This window comes from Molothrus aeneus, chromosome 10, assembly GCF_037042795.1.
Source record: "Molothrus aeneus isolate 106 chromosome 10, BPBGC_Maene_1.0, whole genome shotgun sequence".
Classification (NCBI taxonomy): Eukaryota; Metazoa; Chordata; class Aves; order Passeriformes; family Icteridae; genus Molothrus; species Molothrus aeneus.
Window position 1 is genome coordinate 20045738 of NC_089655.1, and position 18470 is coordinate 20064207.

Sequence of the window (18470 nt, forward strand, 5' to 3'; positions counted from 1 at the left end):
TCTTAAACTGAGCTCTTAAAAGCTTGGCAGAAAGCAAACCCAAAGCAGCATGGCTGTGCTGAAATGAAATGAAATTTTCACCACAGAATGGCTGTGGTGAAAAGTCCTCTCCTCTTCATGCTACCTGTTGGTAGTGCCATAGTTCACTAACCTCAAATTATGGTTTTATTAAACTATATATATTTATTTTATCAAATACCAAGCTCCTGACCCATATTAATGAATGGATTCTACAAAACTATGGAGCATCTCAGGCCTGTGGAAGCTGCAGGTATGAAAATGACACAGTCAAGCTCATATTCCCATATTCACAATTCCTGCCTACCCACCAAAAGGTTTCAGAAATAGATTCCCTAAAGAAACTCCAAGTATTGAATAAAACTAAATATTTAATGTTAATAAATATTGTACATTCCTTAGAATTAGGGCAATTTCTCCAAAACACACACATGTAATTCTAGAAGCATCAACCTTCTGTTCAGACTCACTACATCCCCTCCTTCCATCCAAGCAAATGCCCTTCATTTGTCCTTCAACATTCAGCTACTATTTTCAGGTTGTTCACAAAATAAAGGCAACAGAAACATCCCATGCACAATCAATCACAATTAAATAACCTTCAACTAGTCATCCTGCCTAAAATAAAACTCCAAAATATATTTGCAAATTGTATCTGAGAAGGCAACAGTCTGCAATCAGGACATGAGACGAACTTTAATTAAACACATCGCTATAATTTATTTGCACAGCTCTGAAATTGAGGCTGAAGGCAGCATTCAGCAGAGCATAAAAGTAAACTCAAGCTGGTTGTAGATCAAAGCTGGACATCAACAAATGTGAAGAAAGCTGCAAATATAAAACTAGCTGATCTTTAAAATTAGAGAAAAGGAAGAAAGAGAAGGGGAGATAAGGGAGCTGTGCCAAATCCTTTGTGGTGTAAACTCTGTTATGCTTTCTGACCAGAGCTGTTCCCATTCCAGCCAAAAGCTTCCCTCAATAATCAGGGAGCCACAGCTGTGATTGCCACCACCAGGGTCCTGCTGAGCACACCACAGACGAAATACCCACCCATAATTATCTTTTATATCCTTACTGTATTTCTACAGAAATGTTAATATCCAAAGTTGCCTTTCAACCTTTTTCCTTCAACTTGGTTCCAGGCAAGAAAAGTGGCAGAGTTTTCTTGCCTTGGTTCCAGACAAGAAAAGTGTCATAGGCTGTCTGAGCCGAAAAGTAAATAATTATAGATCTGGATTAATTGAAGATTATTTTTCTCTCTTACAAGACTAAGAGGTGCTTCTGACCAACAATGTCAGGGAAGATTTAAATCAGGGAACTTCAGTCTTGCTATGTGTTTTATCTACAAGCCCTGGTCCTCAAACAGATTCATGACTTCTTTTCCTCATGCTTGCTAGCACTTTATAGAGGCTTTCTTTTCTTTGCTTCAGTATTCCTGCTCCCACAATAGAATTCTGGAGCATTTCAATACAATATGACTCACAGTGCCAGCTTACAGTCAGAAAGGGTTCTTCTGTCTAGGTTTTATTACATAAAATTGCATGCTGCATTACAGTGACAGCTAAAGCTGTAATTTATTCTACAACAAGAGAAAAAAGAGATGTCCCTTGACCTCAGCTGGATGGAGTTTGGCCTTGCAGACAGAGTTCAGTCACAGACACATTTCATGTTCAGCCTGCCCTGGTCCCACCTGTCCAGCTCTCACAGCCCCATCACACAGGGCTCTCCTGCAGCTGCTCCCACAGCTTCCTTTTGCTGTTGCAGGACCATTTTTGGAAAGACACTGAGGTTAAACTTGTTTGCTTCCCTGCTTCTTACAGTTTATTGCAAGACTTTTTTCCTCCCAACTCCGAGGGAGACGGAATCAAGATCGAAGCCTTTTTATAGCCTACAGAAAAGAGCTCTCCTGTATTTTATGGTTACAGAGCCCCAAATAAATCTGAACTGATACAACTCAGTTCTCTTTTTTTTTTTCCATTTTCTTTTTTCTTATTTTAGTTTTCATAACCCCCAACTCTGTTCCAAATCATACCCTTTGTGTTTCCCAAAAGGCAAAGCTAGTATTTAAATATTACTTCTTAACTCATGATGCCCAGCAAGATATCCAAACAACATATTAGGGTAGGTTTTCTTCATATTTTCTATTTCTTTCTAACTTTCTTACTCTATTTTACATAATACATACAAATCTAGCTTTTCAAGTTTTTGACATGAAACATTGTTATTTTCAGACACATTAAACTGACATTTACTTATTTTCGAATCTCTAAGAACAATGTCTTTTGTTACATAAAAATTGAAGGACATGAGATTATTAGATGCCTAAAATACTATCAGAAATATTATTTCAAACTTTCATTAAGCAATGCTGATTGTCACTTCCCTAGTGACAAAATTTTATATCCTAATTATTTTTTCTTGCATGTGTTTAATATTATTTATATCCCCTCTTTTTAAGAGTTAACTACAAGGCTATTTAGTAGCATTAGTCCCCAAAGCATAAAGTCACATTGCTCATACTTTCCTAAGAAAAAAGAGTAATCTGTATTTGCCAGCCTGCTTGGTTTAGCTTATTCAGAGGTAATTATTCATGCAAATATACATTTACAAATTACATAGACTGAGGATAAACTAAACAAAACAGAATTACTCAGCTGTGATGTGGTATTTGAAAAAAAGAAATAAATCATAAGCTACATATGTACACAGGAAATTATAATGGTGTGATTTAAACTTGGCCTTAAAATTTTCAATGAAAGGGGTTTATGTCAGAATCCAGTCCCATTGTGTCTGAACTCAACAAATTCTCAAGGCTTGGTGGAAATTTCCTTGGCTTCTGTGAAACACAGGGAATGAACACAAGACATCCAAAGGCTGCAGAATGTCCTCCAGTCATTTATATCACCCTGAATTGAAACCAGGCATTTCCAGAGTAGCGACAAACATTAAGCCCTTAGAGAAGAAGCTTGGAGCTCACAGAAGTGTCTAAAAGGACTTTATCCACCCCCAGGCTCTGCAGGACAGCTGTGGCAGAGATGGATCCAGCTCAGCTGGGCAGGGGAGGGACCAAACTGAGCTGGGGGAGCTCCCTCCACCTGCTCAGAGGCTCAGGTGAGCTGTAGGAGCTGTACCCACACACCCAGAGAAGTAAAATCATCTCCTGTCTGAAATATCAGCTCGTAAGAACGTCCTGTGGATGCAAACACCAGCACAGACAGGACGAGTACAACCGGACTGAAACCCTGCATGTGCTTTGGAAGCTAAGTAAAACCAATATATTTCATTTTATAACTTAGACTGCATTTGATATTTTAATTCCTTAGAGACAGGTGCTTCAGGTTTGTCCAGTTGAGTCAGTTTGGCTGCATCAAAACAAAATGTCCAGACAACAGCTTACAATCTTCAGTCTTCCAACCTGGAATTCATGATTCAGAACTGTGCTGGTTTTGGCTGGGGTAGAATTAATTTTCTTCACAGTGCTGGTATGGGGCTGTGTTTTGGATTTGTGCTGAATGCAGGGGTGATAATGGAGATTTTTTTATTATTATTACTGAGCAGAGCTTGCACAGAGCCAAGGCCTTTTCTGCTTTCCCTGCTCCAAGTAAGCTGGAAGTGCCTGGGAGGTGACAGAGCCAGGACAGGGGACCCAAAGTGACCAAAGGGACATTCTGGATATATGTAACAATAAAACAGATATCTGCCTCTAAGAGTGAAATATTCATTCATATGTACAAGGGGAGGTCATCCACTGCATGCAGGGAACACTTGAACTTTCAAAAATGGTGGGGAGAACTCTTATTTTCTGGATTACAATAAATGATCTTTCACAAACTACTTACAGCCTTTTCTTGGCCAAACATCATCCACTTCAACATAATCAGGGAGATGGCCAACCATGTTATGATGCAAACACAAATCTGAGTGTTAAAGCAGCATTTGAGCAAACAATTTTCAGAAGCAAATATGCAGTTGTGAAAAGGAAAATGACATCTTTTCCATCTCCTGTGAATTCTGTTGTTTTGAGTCATTGCACAGATTTATAGGTCTCTAAATTACATCTGTAGAAAAAGGACTGGGAAAAATAAGTTCTAAAAATATATTCATATGACAAGAAAAGGACTCCAATAAAAACAGCAAATATAAAAACAGCCTGAGTAATATCAGATTCAAGTGGCCCAAATGATTGACCAGGACAAGCATCCAGATATAGAAATACAGCTGTTTCTGAGAACAGCTCTCCTCTGTGATTAAACAAGAATATTTTTCTGGTTTTCAGCCACCTAACATTTAGAAGCAGACTTATTTCACAAGAAACTTGTAGTGTGTCATTCCTGCCTCACAGATAAGAAAATTGTACAGGGAAAAAAAAGTCCTTTTATGTTTCAGGCTTTCAAATTTTGCTTTTAAAAGTGAATTCAAGATTTTGGAGTTGATGTGCATCCTACATTGCCCAGTAATGTAAAGATTTTACATGGCAGCTCCATTTGGCTTTTCTTTCAGAAACAGCTAATTTTCATGTTGAAAATTTTGTCTATAGCAAAATTAGTAGTTCACCTTTATCCCATGTGTTTCCAAAGATTAGAGTGAAGATTCTCCTGAACTGTGCCAAATTTCACACAGATATTTTGAACATTCATCTCTTAAGTGTGGGCAGAAACCCCATAGAGATTTGAGAACTTGGTTCATGTGCTCCCATAGCAGGGATGGAAAAACCTGGAGAAAAAAGAGGAAATTCCATGCAAAGGACAGAACTCAATTCTTTTTAGAGGGGTTCCCATTAAACCATTCATCTTCTACAGTGGCACCTCAAAAGAAAAGCTGGAAAAAATTTTACATCATCTAAAACATATGGGAAAGTCTGAAGAGACTCTGGAATCTGGACGGGAGGCTTGATGGGAGGAAAGAGCAACCTGGCCTGACATCACAGAATTGATTTTATTGCTTAAAGCAAAAGCTTTGCCATCAGTGCAGCCCATCCAGAGCTCTGGAGCTGGACAGAGCTTCCCTCATCTTCCACACAGCCTGGAATCCAGGTCAGCCTCTCCCACAGCAGCACAGAAGCACTCAGTATTATTGCAGCAATACCATTTGATGGTTCAATTCCCAACAAAAGCAGTCAGGAACATTGTTAGAGAACTATCAGTTACCACAGAAATCCGTGCTCAATTCCCTCTTTTCACCCCTTCTGATCCTTCCTGCCCCGGATCCTGAACAATCAACAAAAAGAAACTAGGAACAGGGAGCTCAGTGTGTGCTCTCATAACTCTGATTCCAGCACAGATTGCCCTAATGATCCATCTTCCTGCAGGCACTGGTGCCTTTCCTTGACTTTAATAAACACAAGAGACTCAATTCCAGACACAAGACAAAGAACACACAACGGTCACCATTAGCAATGTCCACTACTTTTACCTTCTGCTGAGGGGATTCCCTCCATATGTCTTCAATTGCCTCTACATTTTTGGTGTCTACTCCATGAACATTGTCAACAATTAATCTACAGAGTCCGCAGAGAAAATGGAACAGTTGTGGAAGTTTAATTCAGGCAGAGCAAGCCCACAGCAGCAGTGAGATCATCAGGGAAAAACCTCAATTCAAAGGGTCGATAATATCCTCAAAATCCTGATATCGAGGATGATTGATATTATCCTCAAAATCCTGAGCCTAACTCTGTCCATACTGATATAATTTCTCATCCTAGATTTCAGTTTGTGACTTTACATGATTATAATGTCCTACTTTAGCCTCAAGACATACGAGATTTAGTGGTAAAAGGGCAACATGGACAAAAACACGATAAAATTTTCTTGAATCAAATGTTTTGTTAGGAAACTGATGCATTAATTCTTTTTCCAGCAACATAAAAATTTCTAGAATTTTCCTCCTAATTCATTCCCTAAAATATCCCCCAGGTGAAGATTGTGCCTGGCAAGCACTGACCTGCAGCAGGAGCCACATCCCTCTTGGATGAGAAGGCAGCAGGAGCTTTCTTGCATATTTAGCAGCTTTGCTCTCCCTTAGTTGTAGCCACTGCCAGACCTCCTCCATCCTTATTCACCTTTCTGCCCCTTCAAGGCACCAGAGTGAGGCAGTGAATCCTGCAGCAGACAGGACTAACTCTATATGGTAACATAATTCAGTGGAAGGAAGATAAATTCCTTGAAACACCTTCTTTCTCACACACAGCTGCTCTTGGGCCAGTCACAGCCTGGTGATTGATGAGGCACCTTTCCTTTGAACTGCAGAGCTCAGGAACACCAGAAATAATTGTGAGAATAAAACTGATAGAGCTCAGGATTAATTCACATTAAGGCCCTCTAAATTAATGAGATAAACACTGTAACTGATATTCATTTCATGAGGTTAGATATTAGATTTATTTATATTTAGTGGGAGAGACAGCACATCAGACAGAATAAAAACCTAGAGATGTCTAAGAGAGAAGACCAATGCATTTTCAGCTTTATTCACTTTGCAGTATTTTTTATTTATTTATTTTAAAAGAGATACTTCTCTCCTGGGATTGCAGTCGGTAGGTGGAGGTTTAAATGCTGTATTTCCAAACAGATTTAAAAGGGAATTTCTGAACAAAAGCATTTTCTCAGGACATTTTAGTCCAGCCAGTGAGGAGGCTCTGGCATTTTGACAGTTTCCATACACAGTCAATGCACTTCTGCCAACAGCACCTGGATACCAAACCTACACTTGTCAATGGCTACTGTCTGGGCCTTTTTTTTTTTTTTCTTTTTTTAGCTTTTCATTCTTCTTCACATTTTTAAGAATTAAATTATTATATATATATTTCAACCCGCTATATCACAGCAGCACTTTTTTTTTCAACCTGCTCTGAAAGGTTTCAAAAGGTATTTGCTTCAAAGGATTTTCTCTGAGAGTCATCTTCTTCTTTTTTTGGTCTTTCCTACTACCAAGGCTATGTCCAGATTTAGAGCATTCCTCAAAGCACTCTCCAGAGAGGTACATCCTTTGCTCTTTAATACCAAAGTTTTTTAACAAAGTCAGGCACACTGCAGTTCTCACCAAATTATTCTTATAATGACAGCTTCATCCTTAGTTTAGGTTACATTTGAAACCTCTCAAGGATCCTTTTTTTTTTTTTTTTTTAAAGTGAGAACTTATTCCCACTCTTTCATGTGCTCATCTTAGAAAATATTTGGACTTCATATCACCACATCCTAACACAGAGATAAGAAATCTTCAGACTTGTTTTGGATTTTCAGTGCTACTTTCATTTCAAAATATTAAAAAATATTTTAACAATGAGACAGAGGCTCCCACAGAAAAGCATGCAATGAACTCATATTACTACTCTAGAAGAAAGTAGGTTTAAAATTTTGACAAAATGTTGTCCAATGCTGACTGCAGTAGTTGTACTGGTAGGTAGAGAGAACTCCTAAGATAAAACACTGCTGAGGCTTCAACTGGTAAGATTTATCACACTTCATTGAAAATTAAAATAAGTGCTGATTATTTTCAGCTGCCAGCTCTAATTCACAAGGCACAACCATATTTAGATTTTTTTTCTCCTCCAGTTTAAAAAAATAATCAAGTGAAGTATGGCAGAAGAGTGATTTTTTTGCCCTTTAAAAAACAATTTGATGACAGCAATTGTAACCCACATTACCATGGATGCCTTATGCCAGAGCCTGCCAGGGTCAGAGCCCTGAGCCCATGCTCCCAGACACACAATGTTTATGCTCACTAAAATGGAATCTGCCTTCAACTACAGAAGCTTTTCTATTGCTAATGTTCCTGAAGAGATTTTAGGACTTGCTTCTCTTCCCGAAAAACTAACTTAAAAGAATGAGAAGCAGCAATAGTTTAATCAATATTGTACTTTACAGTCACTCATAACTACCAGAGAACTGAGCAGCATTTTAAGCAGTTCTTTATTGTTCATGCATGAAGCTCCATTTTTTTAAACAATAAAGTTATGTAAGTAGTTTTAGGGACAGGATTGAGTATTATATAAATACAAAAATATTTTGTTCTTGTTCTTATATCAGTTATAGTTGTTTCTTATGATGTTTTTGTCATAATAGCAATGTTTTAAAAGCAGATATTTACTTAATAGTCCCTCTGTTGAAGGAAATTTTTGTTTTTTACAGTGTAAGCAGGATTCCTTTGAGGCAGTTTTAAACCTCCAGAATACTGGGGAAATTTAAAAGAAAAAGATCCCTAAAACCCAATCCCAAGAGCTCAGAGCACAAGAAGCTTTTTACTTGAAAATTCCTCCTCTGAGTAGAATTTTGCCTTTACAAACTTAAACATAGAAGAAAGCACAGGTATGTTTTTGGGAGGCTCACATTTACTAAGAAGGTGAAGAAGAAGTTACAGAGAGAGAGAAGATGGCACTACCTAAAAATAACATGACTTGGGATTTGGCAGAAAGATTTCCACTTGACCAGAGTACATTTGTATCATTTGTATTGAGGTTTGAACCAAACACCCTTTATAAAGAGTGGGGGTGGAAAGAAGCCTGACTGGGTGGGCACCAGCCCAGGTATCCACTGAACTGCAGAGGTGATGCCAACTCAGTGGCCCTGATTACACCATAAAGATTAAAGGGAAAAATCCTCCTTGGAGAGCCATGCAATTGCACAAATTTCACTGCTGTTCTCTCACACTGACTGCTAACAGACAAAATTAACTCTGCTTAGAAATGATGTAATTCTCATTTATTTCAATCGGAATTCTGCTCGCACTAAAACCTAAAACAGGCACCAAATACTCTTCCTAAGCCCTCAGGGTTTGCACCCGTTAGCTTTTACCATGTAGTTGGAATACAAATAATTGTTATGGTTCAACATTGCTCCCTCTCTAATATTGTACAGAGGCTTTACTAAGAAATGCCTTCAGCTGATTCTGTGCAGTGGCATGGAAGTGCTCAGTGATCTGTTATGTCTCGAGATATCAAGATGCCTGACCTTTTGCTTTTTTATAACTTAAAAAAATCTCATTTATTATTAATGGTATGATTACTAAAATGCCATTACTAACATTTTATTAGTAAAACATCAGGACAGCAATTATAAAACAGCAAAAGGCTCTACAGCAACAGCATTTGCATCTTTGAAACCCTACCTTCAATGACACAAAAATCTCCCAGCAATATTAATGTGGGCTTTGAGCACGATGAACTACTATTATTTTTAGGGAACTGTACAACTTTATTTATTAATGGTTATGTGATATATGCCAGAAAACTGACAGGATGTTCTGCAGGACATCTCTTCAATGATCGCTTTTGGAGCCCTTGCCTGCAATTTTAAATTATATAACCTTCACATTGCATTTCACAGCTTTCTATATGTAATTATAACGGAGTGGCAGCTATGCTGTAGTTAGTGTTGAATGTTGTTTTCTGCTTAAAGGTCAAGTCTATTCTAAAATCCATATTCTTAGTGAGATTGTCTTGGAAAATTGCTGTGCCTACTTGGTATGCAGAGCAGTGGTCTAAATTATGATTATTTGTGGAAGAGGTTTCGGAGAAACTCTTCTATAAATAAAAGATAAATAAAGCTGCACTAAAACTTCTAAATGTTACCAAAAAAAAATCACATGATTCTTCTCATTTGTGTGTATGTGTTACTCAACCTATAGCCCTAACCATCTGCAAAACTGATTTCAGTTGCTAGGGATTCATTTTAGCTAGTGCATGTCTCTTCAGAGAAGAAATCTTTAAAAATGTTAATAAAGATAATGATGAACTAAATTTGGCATGCCTAAAAGAATTAAATGCACACATGTATCAAAATTCCCTCTAGCTCGGTATTTTGCACCAATGTGCCATCAAAAATGACTGAAAGACTTAGGAAGAGATGCTGCGATTATTTAATCTAAATTAAATGCACTCTCTGCCTTTGGAATTCAAGATGTGCTAGTGAGCATGCTGCAGAAGGCTCATTTAGAAATTCTGCCTGGGGATAAAAATAACCTAGGAAGATTTTAAAATTTTCTAAAACCAACCCGCTGACACCAATCTTAATTCTGAAATATGGTTAAGGAAATTACCACTGATTAGCTGGAGGGAAGAGAAAAGATAATAAGGGTGCACTAATCACATTTCCAGCACAATGAAACCGAATCAAATGAAAGCAAGCTTTGGGGTCAAGGACTTCCTGATGCACTGTCCCCTCCAGAGGAACTCCAGACCTTTTGGTGCAGAGATGGAAATACAGAGAGCTGCCAGAACTGGGCTGCAGACCTGAGCAGGGAGGGGAGGGGACTGTAGGACACACAAGTGGGGACTGCAGGACACGCTCCTGGCAGGAGTGGGAAAGGTTAGAGGAACAGGCAGTAGAGGAGAGGAAGACTCCCATCTCCCTGCAAAGAACCTGGGAAAAAAGGGGATGGATAGGGAAAGGAGACATCTAAAGACAGCCATAAGAAAATGGAATACTGGACAAGCAGTGGGCAAACTCCCTTCCTTGTGAAAGAGGATCTGACAGCAAAATCTGAGTCCTGCTTCCCTTATTCCCCTCTTGCCAAGATTGAAGAATGATGGGAAGATGACTGAGTGAGCTTAACAGATGGGCTTGTACATCCCAGATTGCTTCAGGTTGCATTAATCTCTGCGGTGGGTTCTCATTTAGCTGAGAAAATGTCACCAAAACAAACGAACCGGAGCAGACTGAGACGTGACCAGCAGGTGCAGAGAATCTCTTCTGCACGGTGTGGGTAGAGGCAGGCAGGCAGCATTCCCACTTGTCTGCTCCCTGCAGCCCCTCCAAAACTCATCAAAGATACCCCTGGCTGATTGGGTATAAATGCCTCAGATCAGCAGCAGAGAAATCAATAGGAACTGGGAATGTGGATGATGGCATGGAAGTGAGGTGACACAACAGAGGAGTCAAAGCAGTCAGGGGACAGGGACAGAGCAGTGGCCAAAATACAAAATAGACATAGTCAGGTGTTGGGTGGCCAAAATACAAAATAGACATAGTCAGGTGTTGGGAGAGCTGCCTTGGAGATGAGCACAATTAATTTCTGTCCATAAACCCTCAAATAATCCCTGCCTGCATCTGCAACTCCATTTCAAGAACATGCCAGTACTTCTACTCTTGCATCCTCTCCTGGCTCCTGAACCAAAACCGTCCTCTCAGTATATGAAAGCTCCAGGAAAGAAACAGGATGTTTTGCTGGGCTTGCTGAGACAAACCTCAAACTAGAAGAGAGGGGCAGCAAATGAACCAACAGGGATTTGGTGCATTATTCCAAAAGAGGCAGAGTAGTGAATCAGGAGACAATGCCATACAACAGAGGACACCAAGTACCTCAGTTCCAAGTATGAAAGCAAACTTAGGACTGCCAGAAGTTCCTTAACACTTCCATAAAGTGAAGAGTGAATAAATTGAAGGTGAAAGGAAAGTGAGGAAAACTTCAGGTCACACAAACATAATTTCAGAAAATGCATGAATCCAAAGCAAATACCATTTACATTTTGCTTTAATTAGGCTGTCCTTGAACGTTATTCCCACGCACCAACCATTACATCTGCTAGGACTATTTACAGTTGCTAAAGAAACAGGGGAGGGAGCAGACAAATATTGTGGACATGTGTTTGTTCCAGAAGCTGCTGCACTCAGCAGAACTGATTGAAACCAACTGTTCAGTGCCCCAAGTGCCACCCAGGCTCCTGCAAGCCCAAATGTAGCCCTGCTTCTCCTCTGGTGCACTCTGGGATCACCACACCCCTGTCACACGTGGGCTACTGACACCATTTACCAGAGTGGAACTGAAGGGGGACACCAGATTTTGGGGGTTCACAGGCCTCTCTCATCAGCTCCTGCTGATGTTCCCCATCTCAGCCCCCTCCACTCCCCAGGGACAGAGCACCCCCACAGCTCCTGGATCCCAAAGCTGCAGGAGGCAGGAGCAGCACATTCGGATTCACCACACCACCCTCACTTGGAGACTGGCTGGATACCGTCTGACAATGCATTTTGCTTTAATGCATAAATTTGAAGCAATGTAATTTCCATTTATATGTGCACTCTGCTGGCCAGAGCAGCTTTCCTGTTTTTATCAAGCAGACAAAAGGTTTAAGCTCCATAAAAGGTGGCTGATATTTAAGTTTTAATAAAAATATATTTCAGGTATGTCATTCTTTCCTTAGGCTGACCTAGCCTACAATATATTATTTACATAACTGCTGCAATATCTATTTCAAAAGTGACTCGACAGCCCTCTCCAGAACTGTAAGCTGCCCTGCCTGTCACCATGATGGGTAAACACTGTCACCTTTTCACAGCCCAATGAAATATAGAGAACTAGTAAAGTGCACCATCCATCACAATGGCACTAAGTAGGTTTTTGAAGTAGATTTCAGATCACAAATGCTCACATTTTTACTCACAAATGCTGTTTAGACTGTTACCAGAAAGCACAAATTGGATGGCTCATATACAATGGCCGTATGATGAATGGACATGACAGGTGGTCAAAGAAAATGAGTCTTGCTGTTCTACAAATAACCTTGTCAACATCAAAGTGGAGCTGTAGCTCTGCTGGTAGCCAGACTGCAATAGCTTAATGGTTTTATTTGCTTCAACTTCTAGCAAACCAAACAGACAAATGAGATACAATGAAGCAGCGGCATTGAGGCAGTATTAGCAATTCAGCCTTGATTAAGTGACATATAATAGGAATTTTCTGCTAAGGATGAGCCACATTTGAAAGAAAATTATTCAGGTTATGAGTAGCTGTTATAAAAATACCTGTTCACAGGAAAACCCTCATGATTTTGCAATCACAAACCACTGCAGGATATCCAAAATACGCGACTTGTAGTTCCACTGCAAGCAATCAAGTCACTTTCTGATGGCTGAGCCCAGCAACAGCCACCACCTGCTACTTCTAATTTAAAGTTTTTCTACTTCCATTAGTTTAAATAGTAGAGATTAGTGTGTAGGATTGAAAGTCAGGAAGGTTAGATCAGTACCAACTTACCTATAGCCTAAACAAATTGGGAAATCTCCCTTTTTGGCAAAAACTCTAGATCTAAGGACATTTCAGGTAGATTTTTTGAAGAACAGAAGAACACATCTCAAGTTCTGTGAGGGGGCTGAGGTATCTCAAAGAACTGACCATAAAATCATGCAGAGAGTCATTCTTTGGCCCCAGTGTAAGGCTGGAGTTTTGCCAAAGCCAAGGTCCAGCCCCTGTGATGAGGATGGTGTGTGTGGTCCTCATTTCTGCTGAACTCATAAGAGCAAAGTGCCCTGGAACATAATGGAGAGTGGAGCCCGTGCTGCTGGGAATAACAGTAGCGTTTTTTCCTGGAACATTGGATTTCCTTCAATCTGATGAATTTGTTAGCACCGCACTGACATTCATTAAATAAAACCTCAAAGGTCACAACCATTCCTCTCTCTGATTACAGGTATTCTTACTAAGTTACAATGAGAAAATAATATTAAATATGGAGTTTTTAAGTGATATGAGAAGGCAACCACATTCATTATTACATGGAAAAGTTAAAGCATGTATCATGCAAGTTAGAACCTCTTCTTGCCTACTTCATTTTGCTTCTCGGCAACAAATTTGAAGTGGACAGAGCCCCAGAATGAGGCTGACAAGACTCAGCATGGAGAGTAGGCATGTTTAAATATTAAAATGTTCACAATCTGTTCCTTTATGGTCTGTAAGTGTTCTAAGCCATGAACAAACATGTCTTTTAAATAAGACACAAAGCAAGATAGAAACCCCCCAGCATCAATATAATACAATATTTTTGAAAGGAGGAAGATGACAATAATGCAATTAGCAGTGAAATTGCAATTTTTTATATTTCAGAAATATTTTTTAAGATTTGCACTCTCTCAGCTAGGAAGGTAAACAGAAATGATGGCTCCTTTCTGCACTCTCAAAATATTTAGTCAGAAGCTCAAGGAAAACAGACAGAGAAGACAGTACACAGGAAAAAACAAGATAATCCAAGATCTTATTTCACTTGGCAAGTAACAAATCCAAATAGGTAGAATCTTTTTGCTGACAAAACTTCCTAGAGTAACTGCAGTAAGATAAAACTACAAATCGGTGTTTTCAAGAGGAAACAGAGCAGATATGTCAACTGAATTGTCACAGAAGAAACTATGTGAGATCCACAATCGTAATTCAGAGGCTCCAGGTATTAGCCCAGCACTCCCACCAGCCTCATCCCTCCTACAAGCATCCCTCAAACCAGTAGCACTCGTACATCAGCAAGGATAAAGTGAAACTCCAGACACAGCTTCCAGATTTTGAAATGTGCCATTTCATAAACAGATACTTAAAAAATTATAGACATTGTGTAATTAGATTCGCATCGATATATGTGAGTGTATATCTATATCTATCTCCTATGAAGTATTCATAGATATAAGGTTGTAAGGTTAATTAAGATAAGTACAATTTGCAACATCATAATTCACATAAATATGCTTATTTTAAGGCTGGGCATTTCAGCATATTTTCAATTGGATTTGATGGTTTTAGAGGTCTTTTCCTACCTAAATAATTCTGTGATTCTGTGTGTAATTTTCCAGTTAGGCTCAGTAAAAGCTGTTGTTTCCCAACTCTATTTCACCACAAGTGACAGAGACAAACGACCACGTTACCTCAAGAGTTCCTTTGGCAGAATAAGCTGCGTATGAGTACAGGAGGTCTTGGCTGTGAAGTGTTTTGGGGTCTGTGCTGCACTGTTGTCCACTTGGATAAAAGCATTCCCCACTGTTTTGCAGAGTTACTGTGTTTGAAGAAGGGCCTGGCAGGTCGAGCAGAACGGAGTAATTCACCAGCCGGACATCCTCCAGGCCTTGGGAACGCCACTGACCCTGGATTTTCGCTGCAAGGTCTGCATCATCTTCTCTGGAGAACTCTAAAAAATCTCTGAAAAGAAACCCACACAAGTAAAGTTTAGTTTATTTCCCATCGGGACTCCTGTAGCTTTGTATGCATCACTGCATGACTTTATTAAAAACATATCATCAAACATGCAAAAAACCATACAACTTTCATATTTTCTTACTAAGTATGAGACAAAGGCAACAGCTTTTTGGGAAATAAAAGTAAGAAAAAAATGTATGTATAGGAAGCATATCCAAATGAAAAAAAGAATCCTATAGAAATTATCACAGTAACTGTTTTAAAATCCACACGTCATTTGCTTATCAAATTTCTAAGAGAGCATAAATTTAACCAATCTTTAAAAATGAAGAAGCCAATCTGAAGTCACGTCTCAAGGATGTCAGGGAGGGCATTGGTTGTAATTATATAGTTATAATTACATGTTTGGCTTAAATTCATCAAGGAAAGGATATTTACTAAGCAGAATGGAACTGCTCCCCCAGATGATGTGCTCACTGTCAGCAGGTTCTTCACATTTCCTACCTGCACTGAAGGATTACCTGAGCCACCAGCCTGGCCAACATAAGAGGCAAACATGGGAATTATTTTGGCAGTACCCACTGATGGTCAGTGAGAACTCAGGTTGGTCTGGGCTGGCATCACTTTCAATACTGGCTGGCACAGGGGCCACAGGATGAAGGCACCAAAGGACCACCCTCCTCCCCAGCACATGCCAAAGGATTCCAGATGCTGAAACTATTGCCATGATACCTTCAGAGGATGGGACTGCTGAAGGAGCAACTGAAGGTTTCCCCTACTTATGCAGACGAGCAGTCATGTAAGCAAAGAAGGACAGAAATAAAATTTATTACTCAAATAAAAAGCACTACCCACGTGCAGCACAAAAAGCTTATGGAATATTTGCTGAATTCTGTGAAGTTGGGTTTTTGGGGATTTTGTTTTGTGTGTCTACAAAGCTCTCAGGACTGAAAAGAAGATTAAGGATCACAGATGTATGATTTCCAAGCACAGAGATACTGACACTGCCTGAAAGCCTTGTCCACAACCTCCTCTTCACAAAAAGGCCACTAAACCTAACTGCTTGGAGGTCCTCAACAGAACTTCAAAAAACGCCCTGGCAGTCTTGCACACATCAAAAATAAACAGTTGAATAATGTATAGTCTTTTTAAGCAAGCAATATGTATCTGAGAATCCCACCAGGTTCTTTCCAGGTGCCCCTGCAATATCCAAAACCAGCTGCAGTGCTGCAGGTGGGAAGCTCCTGGCTAAAGATGCTGGCACTGCTTCCAGAAGGGGCTGCACTGCCCCCAGGGAGAGCCCCAGCAAGCAAAGCTGATGGTGGAAGACAAGCACAAGGGCTCCCTTCTCCACCCATCTTGTGGTTGAACATTTGAAAAATGAACATTTACTGCCTAGGCAACATCAAGGCCTTAAAAGGGCAGAAAGTAAAATTGTAACACCTATTACACCTAGAAATGACCAAAAATTACCTACTGCACTGAAATGCCTAATGCCCATCATCAGATTACATGGGCAGAATGATTATTTCAACATGCAAAAGGCTTTTTATAAACAAGACATATTTTTGTATAATTTTTTTTTTATAAAATATATTTATTCAAAGCAATATGTTGTATCCCTGGCTTCATTGCTCCAGCAAGGCTGTTCACACACAAAGTTCAAAATCTTTACAACAGCACTGGCCTTATGTTGGGACTTCAGGGATCCTGTCAGGAACAATAACTGTCTTGCAGATTTAATGTTTTTAAATTATCTAAAATAAGTCTTCAAGCAATCTACAACACACAGATGACTTAATCCAATCTGCAGTATATTACAAGTTTCCAATTTCATCTCCTGTGCCTGCTAATGTAATGACAAACTTGGGCAGTGCAGAAATACAGAAAGTTGTTTGATTAACACAATCATTAATGGAATATCTGCATTTCCCTCAGGTGATAGAAACATTAATAGAAAAAATAATTAAAGAAACTTATCCCAGGCCAATAGGGTTATGGCACATTGTAACCAGAAGTATTCAGTCACAATAAAAGGAAATAAGCATTGAAAGAGGAAGATACAATAAGCAAATTGCTCCCTTACTAATAGAAGTTACTTTCCCCTTCATAATTAAATCAACATGTCTTTGAAACTTTTGTGACAACATTTCTGATTAAGTTATGGAAATAATCCCACTCACTATTTACTCCATAATATCTTTATAGCATGTTAAAATCAAATTGCAAATTATGAGCATACATTATTTTACAATAAATCAGCACATATTAGACCACTTTGATAAATCTTATGAACAACACCAGGAAATTTTTTTCTTCCCAGACTTATTACAATAGCTGACTTGCATTTGCCTTTGATGCTGACTGCATGAACTTAAAAGTCAGTGGTAATTGAACTCTTTTTTTTTTTTTACATACTAATTGCATAACAAGCAAAATATGCAAAACCAGTATCTCCTAAACCCAGTCAAATTCATAAAATTGTTAAGTTTGGCAGTTCAGCCTGGAAGAGTATCAACACTTCACATGCACGTCACAGTTCTTCTTTCCAAATGCTCAAATTATTTAATTCCTAGAATTTACAGGGCTCAGGGACTCCCAGAGTGGATCTCAGCAGTGGGGAGGAGCAGCCCCTCCGGGTGAGGATGTTCTCAGCTCCCCAAGCAGCTGCATGCTTAGAAGGAACCAATACCAATGCAATTGCCAATTTCCATTTACAGCACTGCCTCTGAGAACTTCAGCCAAATGCTTGACTCCCTTTGGTCACATTAAAACGATGCTTCATTCAGGCGTTTTTTCAGGTTTATTCAATGGGAATAACAACAAAGTTTATGGGCACATTTCTGTTGCTGTAAATTTACATATTCCAGTGAAGTGGAGCCACCACAGACTGAAGACTTGGTCTCAAGTCAGAATCAACAATAATAAATGTAAAAATGCCAGTCTGAACGCTCCTGTGCCTTTATAGGATGCTCTCAGAGATTTCCATAAATTCCTGACCTTTACTTTCTAATACAGATCAGTATGGAACTAATGTACATCAGAACAGGACATAAACTCAGTTCTTGAGCATTCTCTTCCATCTCAAAAGGCTCAGTTCCTGAACTCAGAAAAAAACAGGTAAAATTGCACTTAAAACCCAAAAAGTTCACCATACTTCTCTTGAATAAGGTAGAGATTTCCCACTTTGATGTGATGAAAAGATCACCACTGTTGAAGATTCAAAGTCCTTAGCCTAGAGTAATAATTTTAAATATGTTGAAAATACATCTGTAATAATGCCAGTGGTTCTGCAGCCTCTGCACCATCAGAAGGCTATTCTTCACCAGAAGATTATAAAAGATAAATGAACACGCACACAAAATATACAAATTTAATTTTCAATTTGGTAACCATGGGGAACACAGACCTGCCGTGCCTTAATGGAAAGTCATTTGCTGGAACAGCACTTTTTGACACAGCTTGCCAAAGGAGAGCACAAGGTATTGCAAATAAGCCAGCCGGGACACTGAACCACCACTCAACAGATACTGAAAAATTACAACAGGTCACTGCAACAACCAAGA

The 18470-nt window shown here is 39.3% G+C and overlaps 1 protein-coding gene across 1 annotated transcript in view; it reads right to left on the minus strand.

Annotated features, from left to right (window-relative positions):
• The window catches only part of NAALADL2 (N-acetylated alpha-linked acidic dipeptidase like 2), a 214179-nt gene that overhangs the window by 158070 nt on the left and 37639 nt on the right, over positions 1–18470 (minus strand). Inside the window, exon 3 of the mRNA XM_066556250.1 lies at positions 14637–14907. Coding sequence (XP_066412347.1) covers positions 14637–14907 — 271 coding nt within the window. The remainder of the gene's footprint in view (positions 1–14636; positions 14908–18470) is intronic.